At 43.4% G+C, this 22,076-nt stretch overlaps 1 protein-coding gene across 2 annotated transcripts in view; it reads right to left on the bottom strand.

Annotated features, from left to right (window-relative positions):
* Nucleotides 1–1,585: 1,585 nt before the first annotated feature.
* The window catches only part of LOC119386846 (hemicentin-2), a 283,270-nt gene continuing 262,779 nt past the window's right edge, over nucleotides 1,586–22,076 (bottom strand). Inside the window, exons 8-12 of one of the 2 annotated variants that reach the window (XM_049413266.1) lie at nucleotides 16,366–16,653; nucleotides 14,483–14,661; nucleotides 10,331–10,457; nucleotides 9,038–9,166; nucleotides 1,586–4,383 (exon numbers count right to left, since the gene is read on the bottom strand). In XM_049413266.1, coding sequence (XP_049269223.1) covers nucleotides 4,232–4,383; nucleotides 9,038–9,166; nucleotides 10,331–10,457; nucleotides 14,483–14,661; nucleotides 16,366–16,653 — 875 coding nt within the window. In that variant the 3' untranslated portion in view covers nucleotides 1,586–4,231. The remainder of the gene's footprint in view (nucleotides 4,384–9,037; nucleotides 9,167–10,330; nucleotides 10,458–14,482; nucleotides 14,662–16,365; nucleotides 16,654–22,076) is intronic. The other variant, XM_037654114.2, reaches the window with a different exon arrangement.

Raw genomic sequence — 22,076 nt, 5'->3', positions numbered from 1 at the left:
CTCATGATAATGCATCGGTTGGCCACAGCAGACAACAATTGCTAAATATTTAGTTTTAAGACAACCTCAAGCATATAAATATTTACAATACCCAGTACTCCTTTGCAACAACCCAGTACTGCTTTTTACCAATTACAGCTAGCGGAAATGTTGAAAACTTGATAATAAATGCATACCAATTCCGTGTCAACGTACAATATCCGACTGCATAATTTCAACTAACCATTCCACCGATTTGTATGCGAAGATGTTGCTTTAGCATATCTCTAATAATTCTGTATGAAAGCACTAAAGATATAGCACTTCATTCTTACGCATGTCTTGTTGCTAATTAAAGTCCATCCCGTCGTCGTGCGCCAGTATTCACCACACATAAAAGGTGGCGAATCCACTCATGACAGTCAACCTGTAAAAATCAACCTGCAAAACCTCAGTGACGATCTACTGTCGTCACTGAGGGGGCATCATACATTTATGGGATGTCTCGAGACCTTCTTGCCAAATTTACTGGCATGGACATTTGTTTCGCGCTTGTAGAAAGTGTTGGATTTCACCGAATGAGAGCACATTGTCTTATTGCGTAATTCAGAAAAAGATGTTTATGAAGCACTTTTGATATAAATATAAACTGCTTCATATGTCTACTTAAGACAGCGCTTCCCTAATCAGAGTTCAAATTTTGCCGAAATTGGAATATCAGCTTTCTTTTGAATGAAAACCGGTTCAACCTTATATGTTATGCCCTGTTTTTATTTTGATGCTGTGTGTTTAAGAATAGAAATGATTGGTCGTACGACTGGACTAATCAGACGAAAAGTATTTGTAAAAACATATAAGAAGGAAAACGGGCCTTTGAGAAAAACGTCACCTGCTTTTCCGCATACATGCCACCAAAAGAAGCCACAGTTGATGATATTGCGCTCCACGAAGTGGTTATCACTTCTTAGATAATGACAGCTAATTTTTATAAATCTTTCTTTGAAGGCTTCGTCTTGTACCATAAATGTATTGTAACAAGTTTAACTGCTGCACGCAACTTTCCTTAAAGCTTTGTTGCTAAGAGAAGGCTGTACTTGTAAGTGAATGAATACAACATGTTGCCTTTTCATTGTCTCTTGACGGCGAAAATATTAGCACAGTGGATATTACCCTTATACCAAGCTAATTAAATCGGAAGATTAAGTAAAGAGGCCTGTAGTTGGTGAATGCCACGGCGTTTGTTCACCTTTCCTTACAGGACAGGCACAATTCCTGCTTTTTTACGGCATTCTTAATAGTAGTAGTAGAGGTAGTAGTAGTAGTAGTAGTAGTAGTAGTAGTAGTAGTAGTAGTAGTAGTAGTAGTAGTAGTAGTAGTAGTAGTAGTAGAGGTAGTAGTAGCAGTAGTAGTAGTAGTATTTTCTTGGAATTTAATATGCCAACACCACGATACGATCATGAAGCGCGCCACAGTGGATAGCGTTCCTGAAATTTCGACCACCTTGGCATCTTTAACGTTCCCTGACGTCATACTGCAGTCTTCTAGGAACAGATAGCTGCGAAATAAAAAATCATCTCGTGTACGGTTTTTGTGAAAAACGTTTTTCTGTCACGCTTAACCAGAAATCACTATTCTCCGCATGGGTCGCGGATAACAGCGCATTTAGAGTACGATGCAACATGAAAGTCAACTTCAACTTTATTGTCAACGATTTCGACAAAAAATAACTAAAGAAATGAAACAAGAAAGGTGATGAGAACAAACAGGTGTGACACATCTCGCATACAAATGTAGCATATCATACATACGCGTGAATCCAGCACAATAATAACGTCACACACACCACAGGAACACACGCGTTCCCCAACAAACGCTTGTCTCTCACCCTCCCCCCCCCCCCCCCCCCCTCGGTATAGGTAGCGGCGTTTTATTACTCTTTTTCTCGAGTTAAGCCACCCATCACTCCGACGCACCCAACAATTTTCGTAAAGATCGCGAATCGTGGAAACAGTCTAACGATAAGTACACTCATGTAAAGATAACTACAACCTGGTGATGACACAAACGGTGTTGTCCATGTCAACGGCAAACTTCAACGAACTTGTCTCGCACACTCATGACGCAAGAAGAAAGACGCGGAAATCAAGTTACCTGCACTAAGCAGGCAATGCAGTCTCGCATGCTTGAAGGACACATGTAGCTCGAGGAGTGTATACATCCCTGGGAATATAAAAATAACATCTCCCCAAGCATTTTAAAGCGACAAACATAAGTAGTACAGCACAGGCAACGAGAGAACGTTTGTTTTTCATAGCAAAACTTCGTTTTCATTCAACAGTGCAACTTTTTGCGGTTTCAATATCCTTCTGGCTTTGAATTTCATATTCTTCGACCACACTTTCTTCTTTACATTCATGGTTTTAGCTCTTCCCTCTGACAATCTTTACTTAAGACTTGTGTGACTCATGTGACAGGAGATCTGGCGAAGCGCAAGATATCATCGAAGTGAGTTTGAAATATGTACAAACGGTCCGGTGTTTTTCATAAGATATTTACATATGTTACTTGTGACATTCCCTCGGAGTCCTAGTAGATTTTTTTTCCGGGAAAATGCAGTATCATAAAGAAAAGTTGGAGGCGCCCGATTCTGAAACAGCTTACTTCGAAGACGTGTTTTGCAGTTCCTAAATCATTTCATGAATGATTAAGAGCTCAATGTAAACATAAAAAACAGTCTTTTCTAGGCCGCGAAACTATGATCCAAACAAGTATTCTTACAAAATGCGCCAGCCTGCCTGACAACTTCAGTATGGTGTATTCGATGGGATGCCTAGAAGAACAGACCAAATTCGATTTTACATCTAGTGCCCTATAAGCGCTCTTGAGCAACACGATAGAGAACACTCATATTGCTTTTATTATATCTTGATGACTAAATAACAGTGCTTAATGACACAAAATGCTAAAAGCGAAAGCTCCTTACAATTTATTACCGTATCGTTCGAACCTGCACACAAGTCATTAATTACTTTGAAAAGAAGTAGCTATTCCCTGTCGTTTCACCACCAACGCTGTATTTGTTGCTACTGCATATGTACTTATGTAGCTGTCCTTTTACATCACGTGATTATTCAATCGCATACACATAATCTTATTTTAATATTTTGTAAGCATGCCTAATTAGGTATTGAGCGATAACTTCTTTGTTAAAAACTAGTATAGTAGCAAAATTAAGACAATTACTTGAACGAATTTGAGCTATGTAAAACACCGAACACACGGCCAAGAGGGGGAACAACAAAACAATATTCAAAATCGTGTGAGGGTAATACCCGATGACACGTTACAATGCATAATTACATGTCGCAGTGAACAACACACAATGTGTTTTTTTTTTCTCCTTTCGTCGCTTTGTAGTGTGAAAATGCGAGCAGTTACAAGAAGCCACAGTGTTGTGTGAGTATCGCTTTCTCTCTGTCACTAGTGATTCATGACACAAGCATCTACAAATTAAATGTTGGTTGTTACGGAGCGCTGCTCTGCTCTCCGAATCCAGAGCATCTGAGCACAGTGTGCCCAACTATCAGAGTTTTTTGTTATTTTTTAGCACAAACAGATGCCTCTCCAATGACCGGGAAACCCAGAAGGTGCACTGGCTGAGGCACTCATGCCCAGTGGAGCATTCCAGAAACAGTCCAGAGCTTTTCACAATCCTCCAATGGCACACACGCTTGAGCAGGGTCATCGCGTCACGCGTGGGGCGCGGTTGCCACTTGTCGGCTCAGTTCAGCGCAGAAATGGGCACACAGGTAGGAAGGTCAGCATAAGCAAATATGCTTATAAAGCGCAGACGCGAAACCATGAGCCTTCCGACACTTTCACTTTCACTCATCAACACGGCCAGCAACGTTTTTTGAGCGCCATCTATTACGCGTCCGTCACACATCCACGCCACTGTTTCATGCTCCTGTTCATTGTCACGGTCTGGCAAAGACTGTGAAGTGCGTCTCACTCAGGCGAACCAACCGATCAACGTCCCTCGAAGAACAAGGGTTTCATCGTTTCGTTCTTCCAACACACAGACATCACAGTTAATGACGCCCAGTCATACATAGGCATCAGTGTCAAGCAGTGTCATAGGCATCAGTACAACGCCGCAAGATAGGACACACTAGTCCGCCCGTGCTATGCTGGCATCCTGTTGCGTCGAAATTACACGCTGGGGACAGTGTCGCCACAGCACGTCCCACGCTCATAGGCCGGTGCTCTTCTTAACGATCCAAACTTGGTTGTCTTCCTTCGGGTAAACCGAGGATATCTGCAGCTGCATGGCCTCTTGAGGACTTGCGGTCGTCGTAGATGGACAAGCGTCGCTCTCTGTGCTGTCTTTCTTGGCCACGCGACCTACGCAACAATTATAAAATAAAAAATATGTTAGGATTCTTGCTTAATATTCGCTAGGCCGGAAGAATATTACGAGAGACCAGAAGATAGGGACGAAGGAAAGTATTTCAAAGCGGGTGGTAAATTTCTTGCAAAACATCAAAATCGTTACTTTACGGTGTTTTTGACCTTATGGGCGCAGATCGACAATTCTTACAAATATTTGATACGTACATAGCAAATCATAGCGAACTATGTTGAAAGAAACAGCATTGAGAATACCATTCTCACCGTTCATTCTTCTTATTATTTTAATGCTTGTCGAATGGCCATTATAATGAACAGTGATTTATGCTGTTTTTCTCGCACATTACAGAAATCCCGCCCAAACTCACGTTTTCTTTTTTGTTTTTCAAACTCCACGAGCGAACCGGTATATCAATGCGCACCAGGTTATGTTGCCGTACATTTATAATAGCGAGATCAAAGGCAACATGACGTCCTTTTTTAATTAACGAAGAGTAAAAGAAACAAGAACTCGTTTCGTACATCGGCAGAGTATCCAAGATTGGCGCCCTCGTTGCACGACTACATAAAACACTGCAGTGAGATATACATATACTCTAAGGCAAATACATGTATCTCTTTTCAGCCCGACATTGCCTCCTGCTTGCGAGGTCCTAATCAATACGCCTTGTCTCGTACAGGGCGTGTCATAGCGCATCTGAAAGCGTTCCACTCGGGCGGTGCCGTTGATGTTAATGTAAAAAGCGCGTGGTTGTAATGAATGAAACATATAATGAATGAAGCCGCCTTTGAAAATACGAGTCCGTCAGTTCTCTAGCTTAATTATTCTAAGAGAGTGCCTTGTTTTTCGAACTTCATTTAAGCAGAATGCACCGCACCGCATCTGTTTTCCCTTCCTCTGCGTTTCTAAAGAATGAATACCATCTCGTCGTTTTTTCTTCGTGTATTTTGTACAATTTGGTAGGAGCAAATATGGTTATTTTTCTGTCAAACCGTGGGGTAGGAGGACGAGCGCGTTTTTTTCTGGGCCGGTCCTTTCTTCCGTTTTTTGTATAAGCACAATGGCGTAGCTCTATTCGCGTGGCAAAGAAGGACTGACATGTTACCGCACTTCGCAGCCTCGCAGTATGCTGTTGTGAACCAAATAAAAAAAATTCGTGCAATGTAAGTACTGCTGAAATTCGCTTTCTATATAAACCTTGTTTATGCGGCTACTTGTTAACTAAAAGCCTTATTTCTTCTTGCTTACGTAGAAACAGTATCAGGTGATAAAAATGAAACTTAAAAAATAAATTAAAGCTAAGAAGCCTAGGCGGGATCCAGGCCCATCCCACCAATTCGCAGGGCAATCAATAAAGTTAATTCATCATCATCATCAACAAATGATACTCATAATGGCGTAGGTATTTTCCGCCGAACTCAAAAAATTTCACCGACAATTACTTTACTGCGTAATGCGAATTCTGAGCGCAGCTTCGTGTTAGGGTAAGGCCAACTGTGTTTAAGATTTAGTTTTCCGGAAGGTATCGACTACGCCATAAATCTTAATTTTTGTGAAGTAGGACAGCACCCACTATGTCATTATTCGTGTTTCTGCGGGTAATCGAGGTACCCACTACATACCTGGAAGGTATTAGGTGCAGTTGATGCTGCATGTGGCTAATGACGAAGAATTATGGCTGAGTACTTTACAGTGGGTGGGAAGAATTAAACCACACACACGTTGCGTAATTAGCATTGTGTGATGACCGGTCGTCATTTTACTCTTTTTCCACGCTATATTACATAGGTTAACGCGATTCCTTGCCCGACATGCCGCCTGTATAGGGCCTTTTGCAAATGAGTTTCAAGCACAGCGTGGCTCTGTGTTATAAAAAAAATTATAAGAAAACAGCTGGTAGAGGCCGCCTTGAGTATTTTGTTTGCTATGTATGCTAACTGCGCACATTTATAATAAATACCATGAAAGCAAAAAGACAGCGTGGCTCCGTGGTAGAATACTAGACTCCCACGCAGAGGGCCCGGGTTCAGGTTCCATTCAGTTTTAGGTATACAGTAAAACCTCGGTGATACGATCACGGCTCATACGAATTTCGGGATGATACGAATTTTTCTGTGGTCCCGGCCAAGGCCCATTAGCCTGCAATGTATTGGAGTACGGTTGTTGCGAACCGATTTGCACCCCGCGACGTTTGATACGAACGTACGCTAGCGCACAGGTACGAACAGGCGCTGCCCGAGCTGTCGCGGCAGACGCGGCAGCCACGCGCGGGCGCGGGCGTGAGCGCTGCGCGGCCATCAACGGTGCGTCGTTGCCTGCAAAATAGTGCGCGCGAATCTTGGAGGCCTTTATGCGCCTTCGCGTTTATATTACAGATGACGTTGACGTCACGCTTTTTTTTTCTCGACGTGTTGACGCGTGAACCTGCGCTCGAGGCAGCAGCGTCTTTGTACTGTGTTAACACGTGGCTGCCACGTCGATGCATGCCATGTCCCCGCAATCAGGCTTTCCATTAAACAAGACTGAAACTTGGGCTGCGGGTCCGTCATGAAGTCCCATGAAACGTGGACGAAGACCCCAAGAGACGAAGCGGACGGTCTTGGCGAAGGAGCTTAATTGGCCTGAGCCTCTATCTAACGTGTGCAAAGCGCTTCTTAGTCACTTACGCTGCAGTAATCTGGTGTCATGCAGAAAAGTGTAGGACGATTAGGAAGGGGCTACTAACAGTCACGTGGCACAACACATCTTGTTCATTAATAACACACGCACGCATGCACCATATATTTACAAGTGTGATCGCTGACGTCTAAAAACTTTACTGGGAACCATTCAGAGCTGTTCATGACGTCGCGGCGACCCTGAGAAACACTAAATCAAAACGTACGATAACTTTCTTTTGTCGCATACCAATTTTCCATGTTTTCTCGTGATACAAATTTCGCATGATACGAATATTTTTGGTAACCCCGCGAGATTCGTATCACCGAGGTTTTACTGTATTTTTCTAGTTTTAATTTTCCATGTCTATCGTTTACGCCACAGATGGCGACGGCGACGCCGCTCAACGCAGGAACGTGCGCCTAAGATCTGAGCTTTAAAATAAGTAGAATACCACAGAGCCCATATTGATTGTAAATGTCTTGCAGCTGGCATATTGTATCAGGACAAAAACATTAAAATTGTGTTCGTTTTTTTAGTTCCCTGAGAGTTGAACCCTGTGAAATTTATTGACAGCAGCGTTAAATGGCTCGAGAAGGAAAGACGACGCACACGCGCAGACTAACAATTAGATTTTACTTCAAGGAACATATGTTTTTGAAACGCGTTAACGACGACGGAAAGTGCATAAAGCATTGAGCAAACCCTAAGCGTGCATATGAGACACTCGATGAGACGATCAAAGTGTTCACATACTTAATTTCTTTTTCATTTGAACTAATTGATTGCGCCCTCATTTAGTTTGTTTGGCTCTCCTCCGAAAAGGTCTCAAACTTTACCGAAAAAGTCAATGTTCAATGCCTCTGACGTTGAACACTCCTTGGCATACTAATTGAAGTTCACCTCAATTGCTGATGCTTTTGCTGTCAGCTACGTACTTGCCCGCACTGCATTGTCCGCGGCGTGAGGGTTGTGTTAGTTGAGTACGCTCGAACGAGTACATCTGAGCTTACCTTGTTATCCTCGCTTCCCTGCAGTTCGATTATTTGTCGCAATCAAACATTCCCAGAAACTAAGCCTAATGGTACAGCTCGCGTATGCTAATACACCAACGTAGGGTGCAAATATTTCTGCTATATAGAGAGAGACGTGGTGTATACACCATCGATTCTGACGCTTAGGTTACCAACGACCGTGGTACGCACCTCGTCATGCAATATTCACGATAAATACGTAAACCAAAAAAATGACGTACTGCTTCGAGATAATTGAACATCGTTAAGCGCAAAACGTTTGGACGAAAGGACCAATAGACACGGACAGGCGTCTTTTCGTCCATTCCTCGAAACGTTTTGCGCTTAACCGTGGCCAAGTATGTAATGCCAACTAGCTCGAACTCACAGGTTACTTCAGGACAAGGAAACAGTATAACATCCGGTCCTATATTCCAGAAAGAGATATTGCTAGCAGTCGTGTGGGCTACATTTAATGTCATTCGATCATCTCAATGGTTGCAAAACACATTTGGAAAGGAAGAGAGACATGTTACCTATACTTTCTGTAAAACAACTATACTGGTATTATGAGCCAAGGCATACGAAGCGGTGCGCATATGTTTCAGAACGTAGGATAATTTAACCAGCTGTTTACGTCGCCTTAATATTCAAATACATTTGTTGACTAAGGCTCGTAGTCCCATGGTGAGTTCTTCAAAATATTCAAATGTACTAGAAATCTTCCGCGATTTGTAGACACAACGCTGCATTTTAACGAAATGCACCTTTGGGTCTGTGGTATGTATAGCTGCGAGTCAATTTGAGTACAGGCATCTTTTCGTGAGGTGTGTATACCTATTTTTATTTCAGTTTCGGCGTGTAGTGAGGCCACCTATGAGATATGGCGCGACATGTAAACGTCCCAAAGTCTTCGTCACTATTTCAGAGTTTGCCAGCGAAGGCGCGTGATTTCCTACAGGCGATGTATACTCACTCTTGTTGAAGAAGTCACTTCTCCTCAGCTTCACCGCCGCAAACACGATGAGTGGCAACAGGCAGAGAAGCGACACGGACACGACAACCGCGATGAGCAAGACGTTCGAGTAGATTTTTGCTGCACTGCCTGCATCAACAACAGGGGAATGGTAAATGATCACTGACACAAGAATAAACACGGATATAATGTGCACATTTCTACACATTGTCCAACATTCATAAAAATGACGTCCATTTGGGCTGCGATGATAGCCGTAGCGGGGTTACCAGTTGCTTGTCTTTTTAGGTTATATACCATAAATAAATAACTATAGGAGCTATTACTCGTTTGCAGTGTTACGCGAAAGTGCTGTAATAAACTGAACGAGTAGTAAATCCTTAATTAGGCTTACAGCGATGTAAACATTTTGTGATCACCTATTGACTACCCCAGACGTTCATATCACAACGTAGTACATAGGCTCTTAGAGCCAAAACGTTACAGGGAGACTAAGCGAGCTCGAATGTCATCGAATAAGCTTTTCGTAGGGCCAGTTAACGCTGACGAATGAGTACATTTTTCAGAATACAAACGTAATTTCCCATTTTCAAGCGTAATCCAGCAAATTATCTAGCATAAGCTTTCAGTCAGCTAGCAGTTGCGAAAAGCGACACAAGAAATCAAGAAAGGCTTCTCTGAAAGTTAGCTTTACAGGTCTTCACCAACCTTAACCTTTACAGGTTAAGGGTGGTGAAGGTTTGGAAACCATAGCCGGGAACAACGCCTTTCCGGGACGATCAATCTGCTTCCAGAAATCTCACAGCTAGGGCAAACGTATCAACGACTCAAGAGACCAAGGAAACTGAATATGGCAAAAAGCTAAAATACAGAAAGTGGGAAAATACTTTGAGAAAAATGAAATTTTTGATTCATTGGGAAGCAGAACCCTATAGGCTACTCCGCAATGTTTTATGTAGCTTTGGAACATAAAATCTGACTGGTACATTACGACCTGCAATGACTGGTATAAATGTTATCATTCAGCTGCGGGCATGCAAGTAGCGGACACACAATCATCGAGCTTCCAGCAGTTTCTTTAGCTGACAATGATAAATAATGTATGTGTGTGCAGAACAGCTGCTATTATAGTGGTACAGCAGGGTGCGCTTGTAAGAATTACCAGACTTTGTCATTCGATGGAACAATACCTACAACCTAGGTATAAGTTGACCAAAAGTGACGTACAGCTTATTCGGAGCAAATAAATAAACAAACAAATGAGGCATACGATGTTACAAATTTGACTCTTACCCGACTTGGTGAGCTTGCCCACTAGGGGCATAATAGGGGGCAGAATGGTAAGCTCGGGACTCCGGCCACGCTCGTTCACAGATGATATCACTAAGAAGTACTCTACGCCCGGAAGAAGGTCGTGAACCTGTCAATATAAAATCAATCATATGTGTTTATGGTGCCATTTGAGGTAACACAATTGGCAATCACAGAGCATAGCAGTATGCCTTACAGAAAGACGAATGTCTGAGCTTATCGATTCGCGCAGTAGTCAATACAATAGCTTGTTGAGGTGTGCACCTCTTTCATTAGGTGAAGTTCGACCGCAATCACACTTAAGTAATAAGCATGGCGACGTTAACAGCGTGCGTTAACGTCCCCTAGAAAGGACACTTCGTCACTGATTTCATTCACAGATACAGGTTAGCGCATATGCACCGCTACGCTAGGCTGCACTGGTAAAATAGTTGGTGCTTTTCGTTAGCTAGTCTCATGCTTCACTGAGCACTACTGATTGAAAGTGAGTTTATACATGCTCATCGTTGCTATCAGTAGGTAAAATCTTGAAATCAAGACGGGATTATCTTACCCGAAGACTAAGTAAATATTGTTCACATTGAGGCAGAGTATCATCGAGCAATCTTTTGTTGACCACATGATGGCCTAAGGCGTAGTATTGTAAATTATATAACTGGAAGATTACCATTTTTAATTCCCAGAGTGTCAAGAACAAGAGAGGCATTTTTTTGAAAGAACGCGGAAAGGTCAGCCTGGGCCAGTACGCTCTATCCTGGAAGTGCAGGCGGATTTAAGGAAAGCACAACACGCTGTTTTCAGCAACGTACTAGTGGCGCTTGAATTCTTCCTTCGGCTCAAAATCAACAAAAGAAAACAAACCGCTTGAAACACAAAAATAAGCTCGTGACTAAGCTTACGTTCGCACCAACAATGAGTGCAGAAAACGAAGGAGGCAGTACCACTTGACAGCATTGAATATAAGTCTCCCCTTCCCCTTTCCACTCTCTCTGTCTTTTAAGATAAAAAGAGGAACAATCCACATCAATACGAGTAATCTACCACAAACACGTGACCGTTCAATATGACTGGTAAGTGGTGCGCCGCAAGTCTGACTTCAGGACATGTTTGCTGCCTGCGCTAAACGCAAACGCCTACGTCGCGGGTTCCTCAGCTTGGTGGGTGTTTTCGCGGCACGCGTTTTGTATGCTTGCCGCCCGTGCTCTGTACTTGTTTCTTTTAATTCTCTGTCAAACGAAAGTCGCAATTTTGCAACGCGTTTGACAACCAGCAAGAAAAAACGATGAGAGGATGGAATGGCTTCAGAGGCGGTTCGCTTGGATGTGCTTGTCGACTTCACTCCTAATCTTCTTACTTTCCTTGATGCGCACGACATAGCATTGCTCTCAAGCACTTCGGTGCGTTAGAAGGTACCGCTTTGCCTTTCCCGTGCCGCCCATCAGAACACGACATTTCGCTCTTGAGAAAAATTTAAGTCCGGTAGCCTTGGATGGGTCTTCGCAACACTTTCGTCAGCTTTATTATATGCAAACTTTATATCCCATCGTTCACGGCAGGATAACTTCATTCACAACGCATTCTTGAGTGAAAGGTACCATGACACAATAGATAATATCGCGCGCCTCTTTTTACACTGTGAGAAGAGCTATCAGCGCTCGTTGCGTATCAATACCATAACAACGTGTTTCCTAAGTTAGGGCTTGTCAGATAAAGCAGTATCTCACTCAACAAAAACTCCACTGCCTAACTTCTCTCTCTTTTTGATACGCTCCTCCTCATTCGCCTATTTGAAGGTGCACCTTTATAGCGTGGCTTAGAGGACTTGCGTTACGCTGACAACTCCGTACTACACAGATCTTCTGTGCTAACGCTACCAGTTTTTGACACAGAAGCTATATTTATGTAATGCAATGTGCTATACCCATGGAAACGTTCCTTACGCCATTCCAAATTTTCCGTATGTTTGCGTATGACGCCGCTAAAGAAAATATATAACAAGAAAAATGGTATACGCACCGTTTTAGTGCTATGAACAGCACACATGCATGACACAAATGTCTACAATTACATGTCACGACATGACGTATAATGTCATAGCTTGGCAGGCCATAGTTAGGGACTGCGGGTTAATTTTTAACATAAGGGATTAAGCACTGCTAAATCAAAACAAACCGGGTTTTTACAGCATTTTGCCCCATCGAAATGTGGCTAAGGCGCTTAGCAGCACAACACCTTATCGTGGCGCTTGAGCCATAAAATATCATATATCATCCACAACACCTTATCCGCATCCGTATATCAACCAAGCAGGCCCGTAGCCAGGATTTTTTTTTTCGGGGGGGAAGGCACTTGCTGAAAACCTTGAATATTTGAGAATAACACCTATTTTCATCATTTTTTGTAGTAGAAACACCCACTTCACCAAAATTACGGGGGGGGGGGCAGCCTAGCGCTCCCCCCTCCCCATGGCTACGGGCCGTGCTACCAAGGTTGGTGCTCGATATTTCATTTTTTTTAAATAACTGGTTTGATGCGAATAGACTTTTTCCTATGGGAAGTGTGGTACGATAATAAGATATTTTACTTGAAGCAGATTGCTACATCCATGGTGAGAAAATTCCGCAGAAGAAACCGAAGGCAGCTCTCTTTGATTACCGAAATTCATGGTAATGATGTCCTCTACTTAGAGGCAAGATTGCCCTCTCTTTTGTGCAGATTTAAGGTACTAACCGTACAAACATTTCTAAAGATGTATGAATATCCTATAAAACTAAAAATTAGTTTCATGTCTCAGCCAGCGTTATTTTTTCAATCTTACTGGCCTCGGTTTCATACACCGCAGGTGGATTATGTACAATCACTTGTTGCACCATTAGATGTTAAACTGAATGAAGTTCCTTCCAATTACAAGGAAAGACACAACCTTGAAATAATTTTTCACGACGTATATAATCAAATCATGCCAAAAATTTGTCTTACCAGATAATTAACGGACTACTACAAAGGCATTTAGAGGCGATAAATACAACAAATATCATAGCTACAGATGCCTCACAATCCGAAGAAAAATCTGGTATTGGTATTTTCTCCGAGACCTTCAAATGGTCATTCTCATTAAGACTTCTCGATTTCTTATCAGTATTTTCGGCGGAATTTCTAGCGGTGATTGTGGCTTTACGAAAGCTCAGCCCATCAACCTCAAGAATCGCCATAGTTACAGATTCATTATCTTTGTGTTCAGCACACGCTGCAAATAGTGATTCTCAATTATCACGTACATTACATTTTCTAGTTCCCACCCACGTAATTTTAATCAGACTAATCTGGGTACCGGGCCATAAAGGGATAAAAATGAATGAAATGGCGGACGCTCTGGCGAAAGCCGCTCTCAGTGTTCCGATATTCTCAAATATTGCCACATCAGCAAATATTTCGTCACAGATTTAGAAACGTGCCATAATTCAAGACTCCAGTAAAATATTAATCACTCATCTAAATGAATATCGGCACCTCTTGTTCCCTTGGTGCAGGAATTTTGGTTCAACAAGAAAAGATGAAGTTATTTTCATTAAATTACAATGTCGCGTTTCAAAACTAAACTTTTATATGCATAGAGCATGTCTGGCTCCTTCCCCTCTTTGCTCGCTTTGCAACAAGCACGAAACAGTTGAACCTTATTTTTTATCATGTAATACTCAGGAAAAACATTCGCAAAGCGGCATTTATTCGAATTAGATTGTATCACATTCCTTCTAATATTCTATCCTTGGGAGCCTTTCATTAGGTCATTGTCACCAGGATGTCTGTTCCGCTGTACAAAAATTCCTAATTGAATCAAGGCGGTTCTGATTTTGAATTTTTAAGTTAGCGTTATTCATTTATTCTAACTATTCTATCATTCATTAGTCATAGAATTCATATGTGAACACTTTTTTCTATAAATTATTCGATTTCTTGGCGAACTCCCAGAGGGGGTTGAGCCATTCATAAGGCAATCGTCGATCATCATCATGCATCATGTGTGTCCATTCCTTTCTCTTTCGGTAACTTTTCGCTTGCCGAACAAATCACCGCAGCGTTGAAAGCACGTAAGTTGCCTACAGCAGTGAGATCTAAAGAGAGGAGTGGGCTTACCCAAAAATCTGGTTTGTCGGCTGTGAAGTTAGCGGCAACAGTGGCCGTAAGCACATCATGCACGGAGAGGACGAAGTGCGCCGGCAGATGACCGTCCGAGCCAGCCTGACACTCAAGGTGCAGTGATCCCTCAGTCTGGTTCGTGATGGAGCAGTTCTCTACGGGCCCCGGAGGTCCTGCTTCCAGGTGCGTCATGAAAATTGAGATAGCAAAATTTTCAACATGGCAATGAACGATAAACATGGCATGTCATAGGAAGGGCGAATAAAAATAAGCACGCGGTAACGTTTCTATTTTCACCAAACAAAAAGCCATTTGAATAAATTATTCCTGTAAAATGACACCCGGGAAGAAGCGTGGAATTCTGTCCGCGGCTAATTAAGATATAAGTATAGTCACCTTGTAGACGTCATTGCGCAGCAATCGATACTACTCTTGTTGGAAATACTCCCTGCTAGTTCATTCTGTGCAAGACTCCAAGTTGAATAATTTACGTCAAACATGCACAGTCGAAGCCATTGTATGTTTGATAGCGAAACGATGAGAGATAGTAGGGATGTTGTGGCCCCAAATGCGGTGACAAACTTTGCAGCAATGTTGCCCGCGTCATGGAATACAGTTTGTAAGTACATCATAACAGTTTTTTTAGTGCTGTGGAAAAGCACCTCTGTGTGCGGATGCAGCCCAGCGAAACGTCCCGTGAATAACTCCTGCGCTAGAAAATTTCAAGCAACACTGCCGAGAGGCTCTTATTTACAGCGACGCCAATTACACAGTGGAGGCCTACAATTTGTAAAATAGTAAACATTTCGTAATATCCTGACGTCATATATGTATGGCAGGCAATAAAAATGGACCCCGAAAGTGTGTGTTTGTTTGCGCAGGAATCTCGTCATATCGTATCTACACACTGTTACCACGCGGAACTATAGCACTGCCATATGACCTCTGGAGTAAATGCGTTCAACGCTAAAAATTAAGGGCTCACTGAAGTAATATTTCTCGCCAATACTCTGAGAAACTTCGCTTCTTATATACAACCGTGTGCTTTTGTAATCAAGTACCTCGACTATATATTTTTATTTATTTAAAAATATAAAACCACTCAATTATGCTCGAACAATTTCGTTACACACAGAAAACGTGCCATCTAGCATATATTTTACGCAAAAAAATCTCGTGCTTTCTTCTCGTGATTCTTTGTAGGAGGACATGTGTTTAACCTAAGGTCTTGTGAATGCTTCCTTAAATAAATGAGGCAGTGCTTTCGTTGACATTAGCGAGTGCTTATTTAAATTCCGGCCACAAAAGTTTTACCGTGAACATAACCTGAGAGGGAAGAAACTGTTGTTAATTCCGTAAGATTAGCGACGCACGAAAAATACGCGAGTTAAAAGTCGCTGTGCAGTCAATCTCTTTGCTCGATAATGCACCTGCAAGAAATCCTGTTTCTGGTATGTGCCAAGTTCGTTAAAGACTCCACGTTCTAGCACTGCTTATATGAGGTGACTTTGTCACCAATAAAATATTTCGGCGCTTTAGATTCCTTCGCCTATATTATACTACCAGCAGTCATAAATAAACTGAGAACCGCCTCTTTTCTTTTTATTGATGCCAAAGTTAAAACACTAATAAAACTAGACGTCCTAAGCCGTACTGGGTGTTAAAACTTCCGAATTCCGCAATGTTTTCGCATTTGCTGCCACTTCAGCTCCAACTGGCCCAGAGGGCCCGCACGGAAAGTGCGGGTTTAAAATGGAGCCGTTATACAGCCTGACAATACAACGGAATTGGACGATGTCCAGAACAGCACACCGAGTTTACAAGGCCCGGATAGATATCAGCTAAAAGGAAGGTACCGTGTTATTGGCGAAATAACCCACCTGCCTGGACGACATGAAAGAGACACGGCTGTCGCTGCTTGCCGATCCGGTTGGAGGCAGTGCAGAGCAGGGTCCCGTACTCGGTGTGGCTGTGAGGGATGTATCGGGCCACGCTGCGTGTTCCCTCGACCCAGAAGCTCTTGAGAGGGCGCTGCTGGAGCGTGCTGTTGAAGCGCCACTCGAAGGTGACGTTACTCGGGTCTGCTTCGACCTCGCAATGCACTTCAACTTCCTGGTGCCGGGAAGCTGCGTACACCACGTGCTGGTTCGCCTTGCAGAGCGGGGCGTCTGCAGCGAAGCCAAGAGGATAGCCAATATATGTTTCTTGAAGGTTTAAGATTCTATTTAGCCTTTTCACTTGGAGCCCCGTAAAATATACAGACAAGACTTCTAACAAACTGCCGCCATGCATACGTTTTGCGTTTGCAAAAAGAAACGTCGTGAAAAAATGTGTAGTATGCAGTTTTATCATGTGACTAATTTACTAATTCACGATTATGTTTGGCGGAAGAGTGACTCATGGACTGAAACGACAGAGGCTAATCTAGGCAGCAAATTAAGAGCCCACAAACAAACACATTGTCTTATTGCGCTAAGGTTCGGAAATTTGTTGGTTCATAAAAACCTGTCGATATTCAAGGAGTAGGTTTCCTGGACAACGGCCGTACCTGTTGCCGTCTAAGAACTCGACAAAATGTATTTGCACTGCACCGTAGACCTTTCAGCCTCAGGAAAGTCCTAGGTCCATAGTCAAGTCACGCCTTGCAAAACGGGCGCTATTAGCAATGAACGATTTCTATAAGTGAGTGGTATAACTGTAAATTATTGAGAAATTCTTTAGGCTGAATTCATGCCTATACTTTGACCTGGCCATGTCGCATTATGTGTCGCTTCGTGTGCAACGTTATTCTGTCTGTCTCTGGCTGGATTGTGCTAATTTTAGTGTTGTGTGATTGGACGTTATGTGTAGCGTTATTTCCAACATGTTCGGTGCTCATGTCACTGAATTTTATGGTAACGATATTTTTATGTCACTAGACTGTATTTTGCGTTATTTTTTGTATTGATGTGTGAATGGACTTCGTGCGTACTTGATCTTTTTATGACTTGACTTAGTTACGCAAATTCTTCGTAGGTGCTCTCTTATGCTATGTTTTTTCTTCTCTGTTAACTTCCCATCTTAAAAGGAGCCCGGCGTTATAGAAGAGCTCCAGCATTTCTGTAACAGCAAATAAAAAAAAAGCTTTAAGCCTCGCACTGTTGCGACTCTTGTGAATATGCTAATAATTGAAAACCAGACACTAATGATGAATTGATGCGAACATCTTTGTCTGCACATCCTTCTGTGCACTTTTTCTAAAAGCAGGTAGCTCTCAAATTTACGTGCAGGGCACTGAGTATATGAACGTGAAGGAGGAGGGTAGCATGCTTTTACAAATTACATGATATCTATGTGACCCGATGAAAATGCACCAATTGAGCTAGCGTAGGGTCCAGTTGATTGAACACAGTGAACATTTTCAGCACGCTACTAGGGAACGAAAGACGATTTATACAGAATCACAGGGGACAACCCTCGCCTGTGATTTTGTTCTCCCCTGTCATTCTATCGACGTCGTCTTTCTTTTTCTAGTAGCTCGCTGAAACCTTTGCACCAAGTGACCATGCGCACTGCGGATTCGAGCACGAAGAAAGACACGAGCACAAAGAGACGACCACGTCACAGAATGCGCAGACGCGCGAAGACAACATGATACTAGGAGCAACACAGGAGAGCGTCGGTCATTTAATAAGGTGGGTCCTGCTGCCCAATCCAAGTAACCTGATTCTTCCTATTCATAGCGTCTATTGAAAACGACCGTCAAGCGCGTTTTCTGCTGCTGTCCAGTCGACTACTGTATGGACTCGGCTTTTGTTAGCACGGTCCTGAGCGCGTGTACGCTTCCGCGGTGTTTGGTTCCACAACACCACCACATCCCGTTTCAGCGATGAGTTTCTTTTTTTCCCCTCTCTCACTTCACCGGTGGTTCTGTGGATATCGGATTGCGGTGCTCTTCCGCCTCAGGCGGAGCGAAGCTGCAGAGGACGCAATGAAAAAAGGCAAGTTCATCGTGAATTGAGTACATGTTGACGATCCGAGCTCTGCGCAAACGCGTCCCTATTATCCACTGTAGAATAGCACTAAGTTAAATAACACTTTCAGCAGCCCGAGTAAGGAGTCGCACTCTTCTTTATCTTCCAATAATTTTGCGGTCAAATCCGTTGCTTCCGGTTTTCCAAGTATTCGGAAAATGTGTTTTAAAAAATTGCGGGAAGTTGGCGCTAAGTCGCGCAAAGTGTGGCACAGCGAAGCACGGACCCGTCGCTGCTCGTACTCCCCTGCGACCGAAACGTCTAGCTTCGAGATGCACGACTTCCTTCTTAGGAGAACGCAGACAGGCAATGCACTATAGAGCGGAGGTGGCGCTCGATGTCTCCGTCGGTGGGCGGGGCTTGGCTACTGCGCATGCGCGGCTTGGCAAGGTTGTGTGGCATCTGGTCCCTAGACGGACGCGATGCTTGCTTCCTCTTTCTTTCGATCTTTTTTTCTCTCTCTAGTCCTTTCTGTCTCTTTCGTTGGCGTTCTCTCTGCCTCTCTTTCTCATTCTTTATGTGCTACGCTTTGCTAGCTCCCCTCCTGCTTTTCATCCTCCTCACCATCACATCCCTCCTACACACGCTCACTTCTCTTTCCCACTCCCTTGCTACACTATACTATACAACGTTATGATATCCTCTGCTAGCGTGCCTGGATAGCCGAATGGAAACCCACTCCGGTACATTCATCTGCACTTTCTGCACTTCGACAAAGCGAGAACACATTCGCTAAAGTAATCGCGAACAGGTCTGACTTCCACATCGGCATTTTGGAAGGTACCGGAGTGGGTTTCCAGAGTGGAGTCGTTGTTACACATGCCAAAACTTTAACATCGTCAGCTAACAGTTGATGGTGTATCATTTTAGTGTTCCCTCGTTTACGATTAGTGTGTGAAAATACTTGTGTGAGGCAATAAAAAAAAGAAAAAAAGGATAGCCCAGTGGTTAGGACGCTCGCCTTCAGGTTGAGGGTACGCGTGTTCGAATACCGCCTCGTGAAGAATTCTTTTCGGCAAGAATTCTTCTCTTTCCTTTTTTATATCTCTTTTTTCGTTTCTCTGTCTGTTTCTCTCTTTCTTTATGTCTCTCTCTTTGCACTCGTTCTTAGGTAGCCGCACAATTGCACATACCCGTTAAGATGACGATAGTTTTCTGAGATCGACTCACAAGGAACGATTTGCTAAGAAGCTTCGCTGTTAGAAAATAAAACAGGTACGAATGGATGGTTCTGGTTCATTTAAAGAGTATTGTTGGATACATCTGATGTGTTATCTTAAGTTTACTTTAGATAAGAACCAATTAACTGACAAGATAATATTTTAACTTAAAAAATTGGCCGCGTATCTGCGTGCTTCGCTGCAAATGTCGTGTAAATTAAAGAAGAGGCGCTGTGTGAGATATGGACGCCATCTGGCAATACGTCGGGAAACATGAGTGCTGTGTTGCGTGCTGGTAGTCCCGGCGCAGCAGCAGGCGAAGACCGGCGGTGACCAACGCGACCGGCGGGGACGCCAGCCAGCCCGAAAACGCGGTTTGGCGCGAAGCGCTGAGGCAGAGAAACGTCCGCACTCGACGAGTACTCTCCACACACTCTTTTATTTACACGTCGCCTGGGTAAAACAGGAACGCCAGAGCGGCGCCCACAACCGGCAGCCTGAAGGCCGCCCACAACGCTGCTTTTTCATTTTTTAAATATTTTTTTTTCACCTTCTTGGCCTTTTCAAAACTAAAGTTTTTCAACACCAACCCATGGCATTCGTACAGTGCAATACAGAACCGAAACCGAAACACAACAATTAGCTCGTGCGAAGGGCACGGAGGAAGGCAAATGTCAGCGCAGTCGCATTTTCAGCTTTGTTGAAACAGCGCTCACTAGACGACGACGAAGTAAAAGAAGGCACAGCACAGGCGCTGCCTGTCCTGTGCCTTCTTTTACTTCGTCGTCGTCTAGTGAGCGCTGTTTCAACAAAAATGAACGCATACCAACTCGCTCAAGCTTCCATTCTTATGCATTTTCAGCGCAGCTTAAGAAACTAGGGTCCTTAAAATTACGTATGTATGCATTTTCTATTAAAGGAAACACGCCACCTAATACTTACCTAGTGATGTTGCACCTCAGATATGCATGATATTTACTTTTGATCGACAACGTTCACAAGTATGAACAGCCGCACCAGTTCAAGACGGCTGGCCCTTGGGCAAGTGGTTCAACTTTGGCCGAGTGGCTGAATAAAGGTCCTGCAACACATTTCTGAGTTATAATGGAATGGTCTCACTATTAGCGCATGACGATTCAGGTATCCCATAGCGCAAACATTTTTAGAATCCGTCAAGTACGAGCGAACATATAGGAATTTTTCGCATATTCCAAGTACATTCTCTCTCCTCTCGTCGCAGAGAACACTCTGAAAGCTACGCAGGGAGGGGGATGCCAAGGGGGCAAGAAGATGCGTCCCTTCGTCAGCCCGCGTCATGGCCCTGAGCAATTTTTTTCTTTTTTCCTTCGAACACGCGCTTACTTTCAGTTTGATCGAGAGCGCGTGCACGGGAACGTGACAAGATACCGCCGTGGCCACTGTAACTGCACAGCCCGCGATGCTCAAATCAGGGAATGGCCGCAGGCTTGTGTATATGGCGCAGAAATTTGGGTAATGGCATCATTTGTAGAGAGAAGAGGGAGCGGTGTGTAGCTGACTTCGATAATTAATTGTAAATTCTAGGGCGTGTCAAGCGCTACCGGTCAGCAGCGCTTCCTGACCATGCTCAAAAAGTGTTGCAGAGCTCCTTTAACTGAATGAGTTCATTGGAAAAGCGGACGGTTTTCTTGTGATCAGGTGGGATGGTTGCAGCACCTGGTGGAGATCTTAGTGGCGCGCTTCTTTTCACGTGGCCTCTGATATCGGCTTCAGCAGTGCGACGAAACACAGCTAGACAAAGAGATACAGCATGACATACGAACGCCCAGGTGCGAGTGCCACTGCAAGACGCCTAACTTCGAGACTTCAGTCACGCTCAACTTCGTAAACTTTTTGACGACGAGGAAGAAATATACGGAAGGTCAGGGACCTTACCGAGTTCTCAGACAGACTGGTTACCCTGTGCTGGGGAATGGGGGAGGGGTAGGAAAGATGATATAAAGAAGTTGTTACAAAGAAAAGGAAAGACTAAAAAAAGGAAGAAGGAAAGGGACAAAAGGAAGAGAAGCCCATGATATACGTCACTGCTTAAGGCTGTCTTAGTATAGTCTTTCTTAAAGAAACGCAATAGCACTATCAAAGCCTTCTGTGCTGAGGACGGTCTCGGTCAGTGTCCCAAGACAGTTTGCTCCGATAGTAGGCGGTTGTAAAGTCCATCTAACACTCTTGAAAGTTTATTTTCAGGGCGCACTGAAGCGAGGACATGCACAGAGAACTTATCGCACCAAGCTATTAAAATAAGTAAGAATCGATTTCTTAGGTATTTGCCAAATTGTAGCTTCATAGCCGATTACACATTCTACAGCTACCTAATAAACATTAAATGTTCAAAATGAGTACAGCGGAATCACGACAGGTGGATGTGTGGTCGTGAAAGGA

This window comes from Rhipicephalus sanguineus, chromosome 3, assembly GCF_013339695.2.
Source record: "Rhipicephalus sanguineus isolate Rsan-2018 chromosome 3, BIME_Rsan_1.4, whole genome shotgun sequence".
Taxonomy (NCBI): domain Eukaryota; kingdom Metazoa; phylum Arthropoda; class Arachnida; order Ixodida; family Ixodidae; genus Rhipicephalus; species Rhipicephalus sanguineus.
The sequence above is the reverse complement of the archived record's forward strand: the minus strand, read 5'-3'. Positions and strand labels throughout refer to the sequence as shown.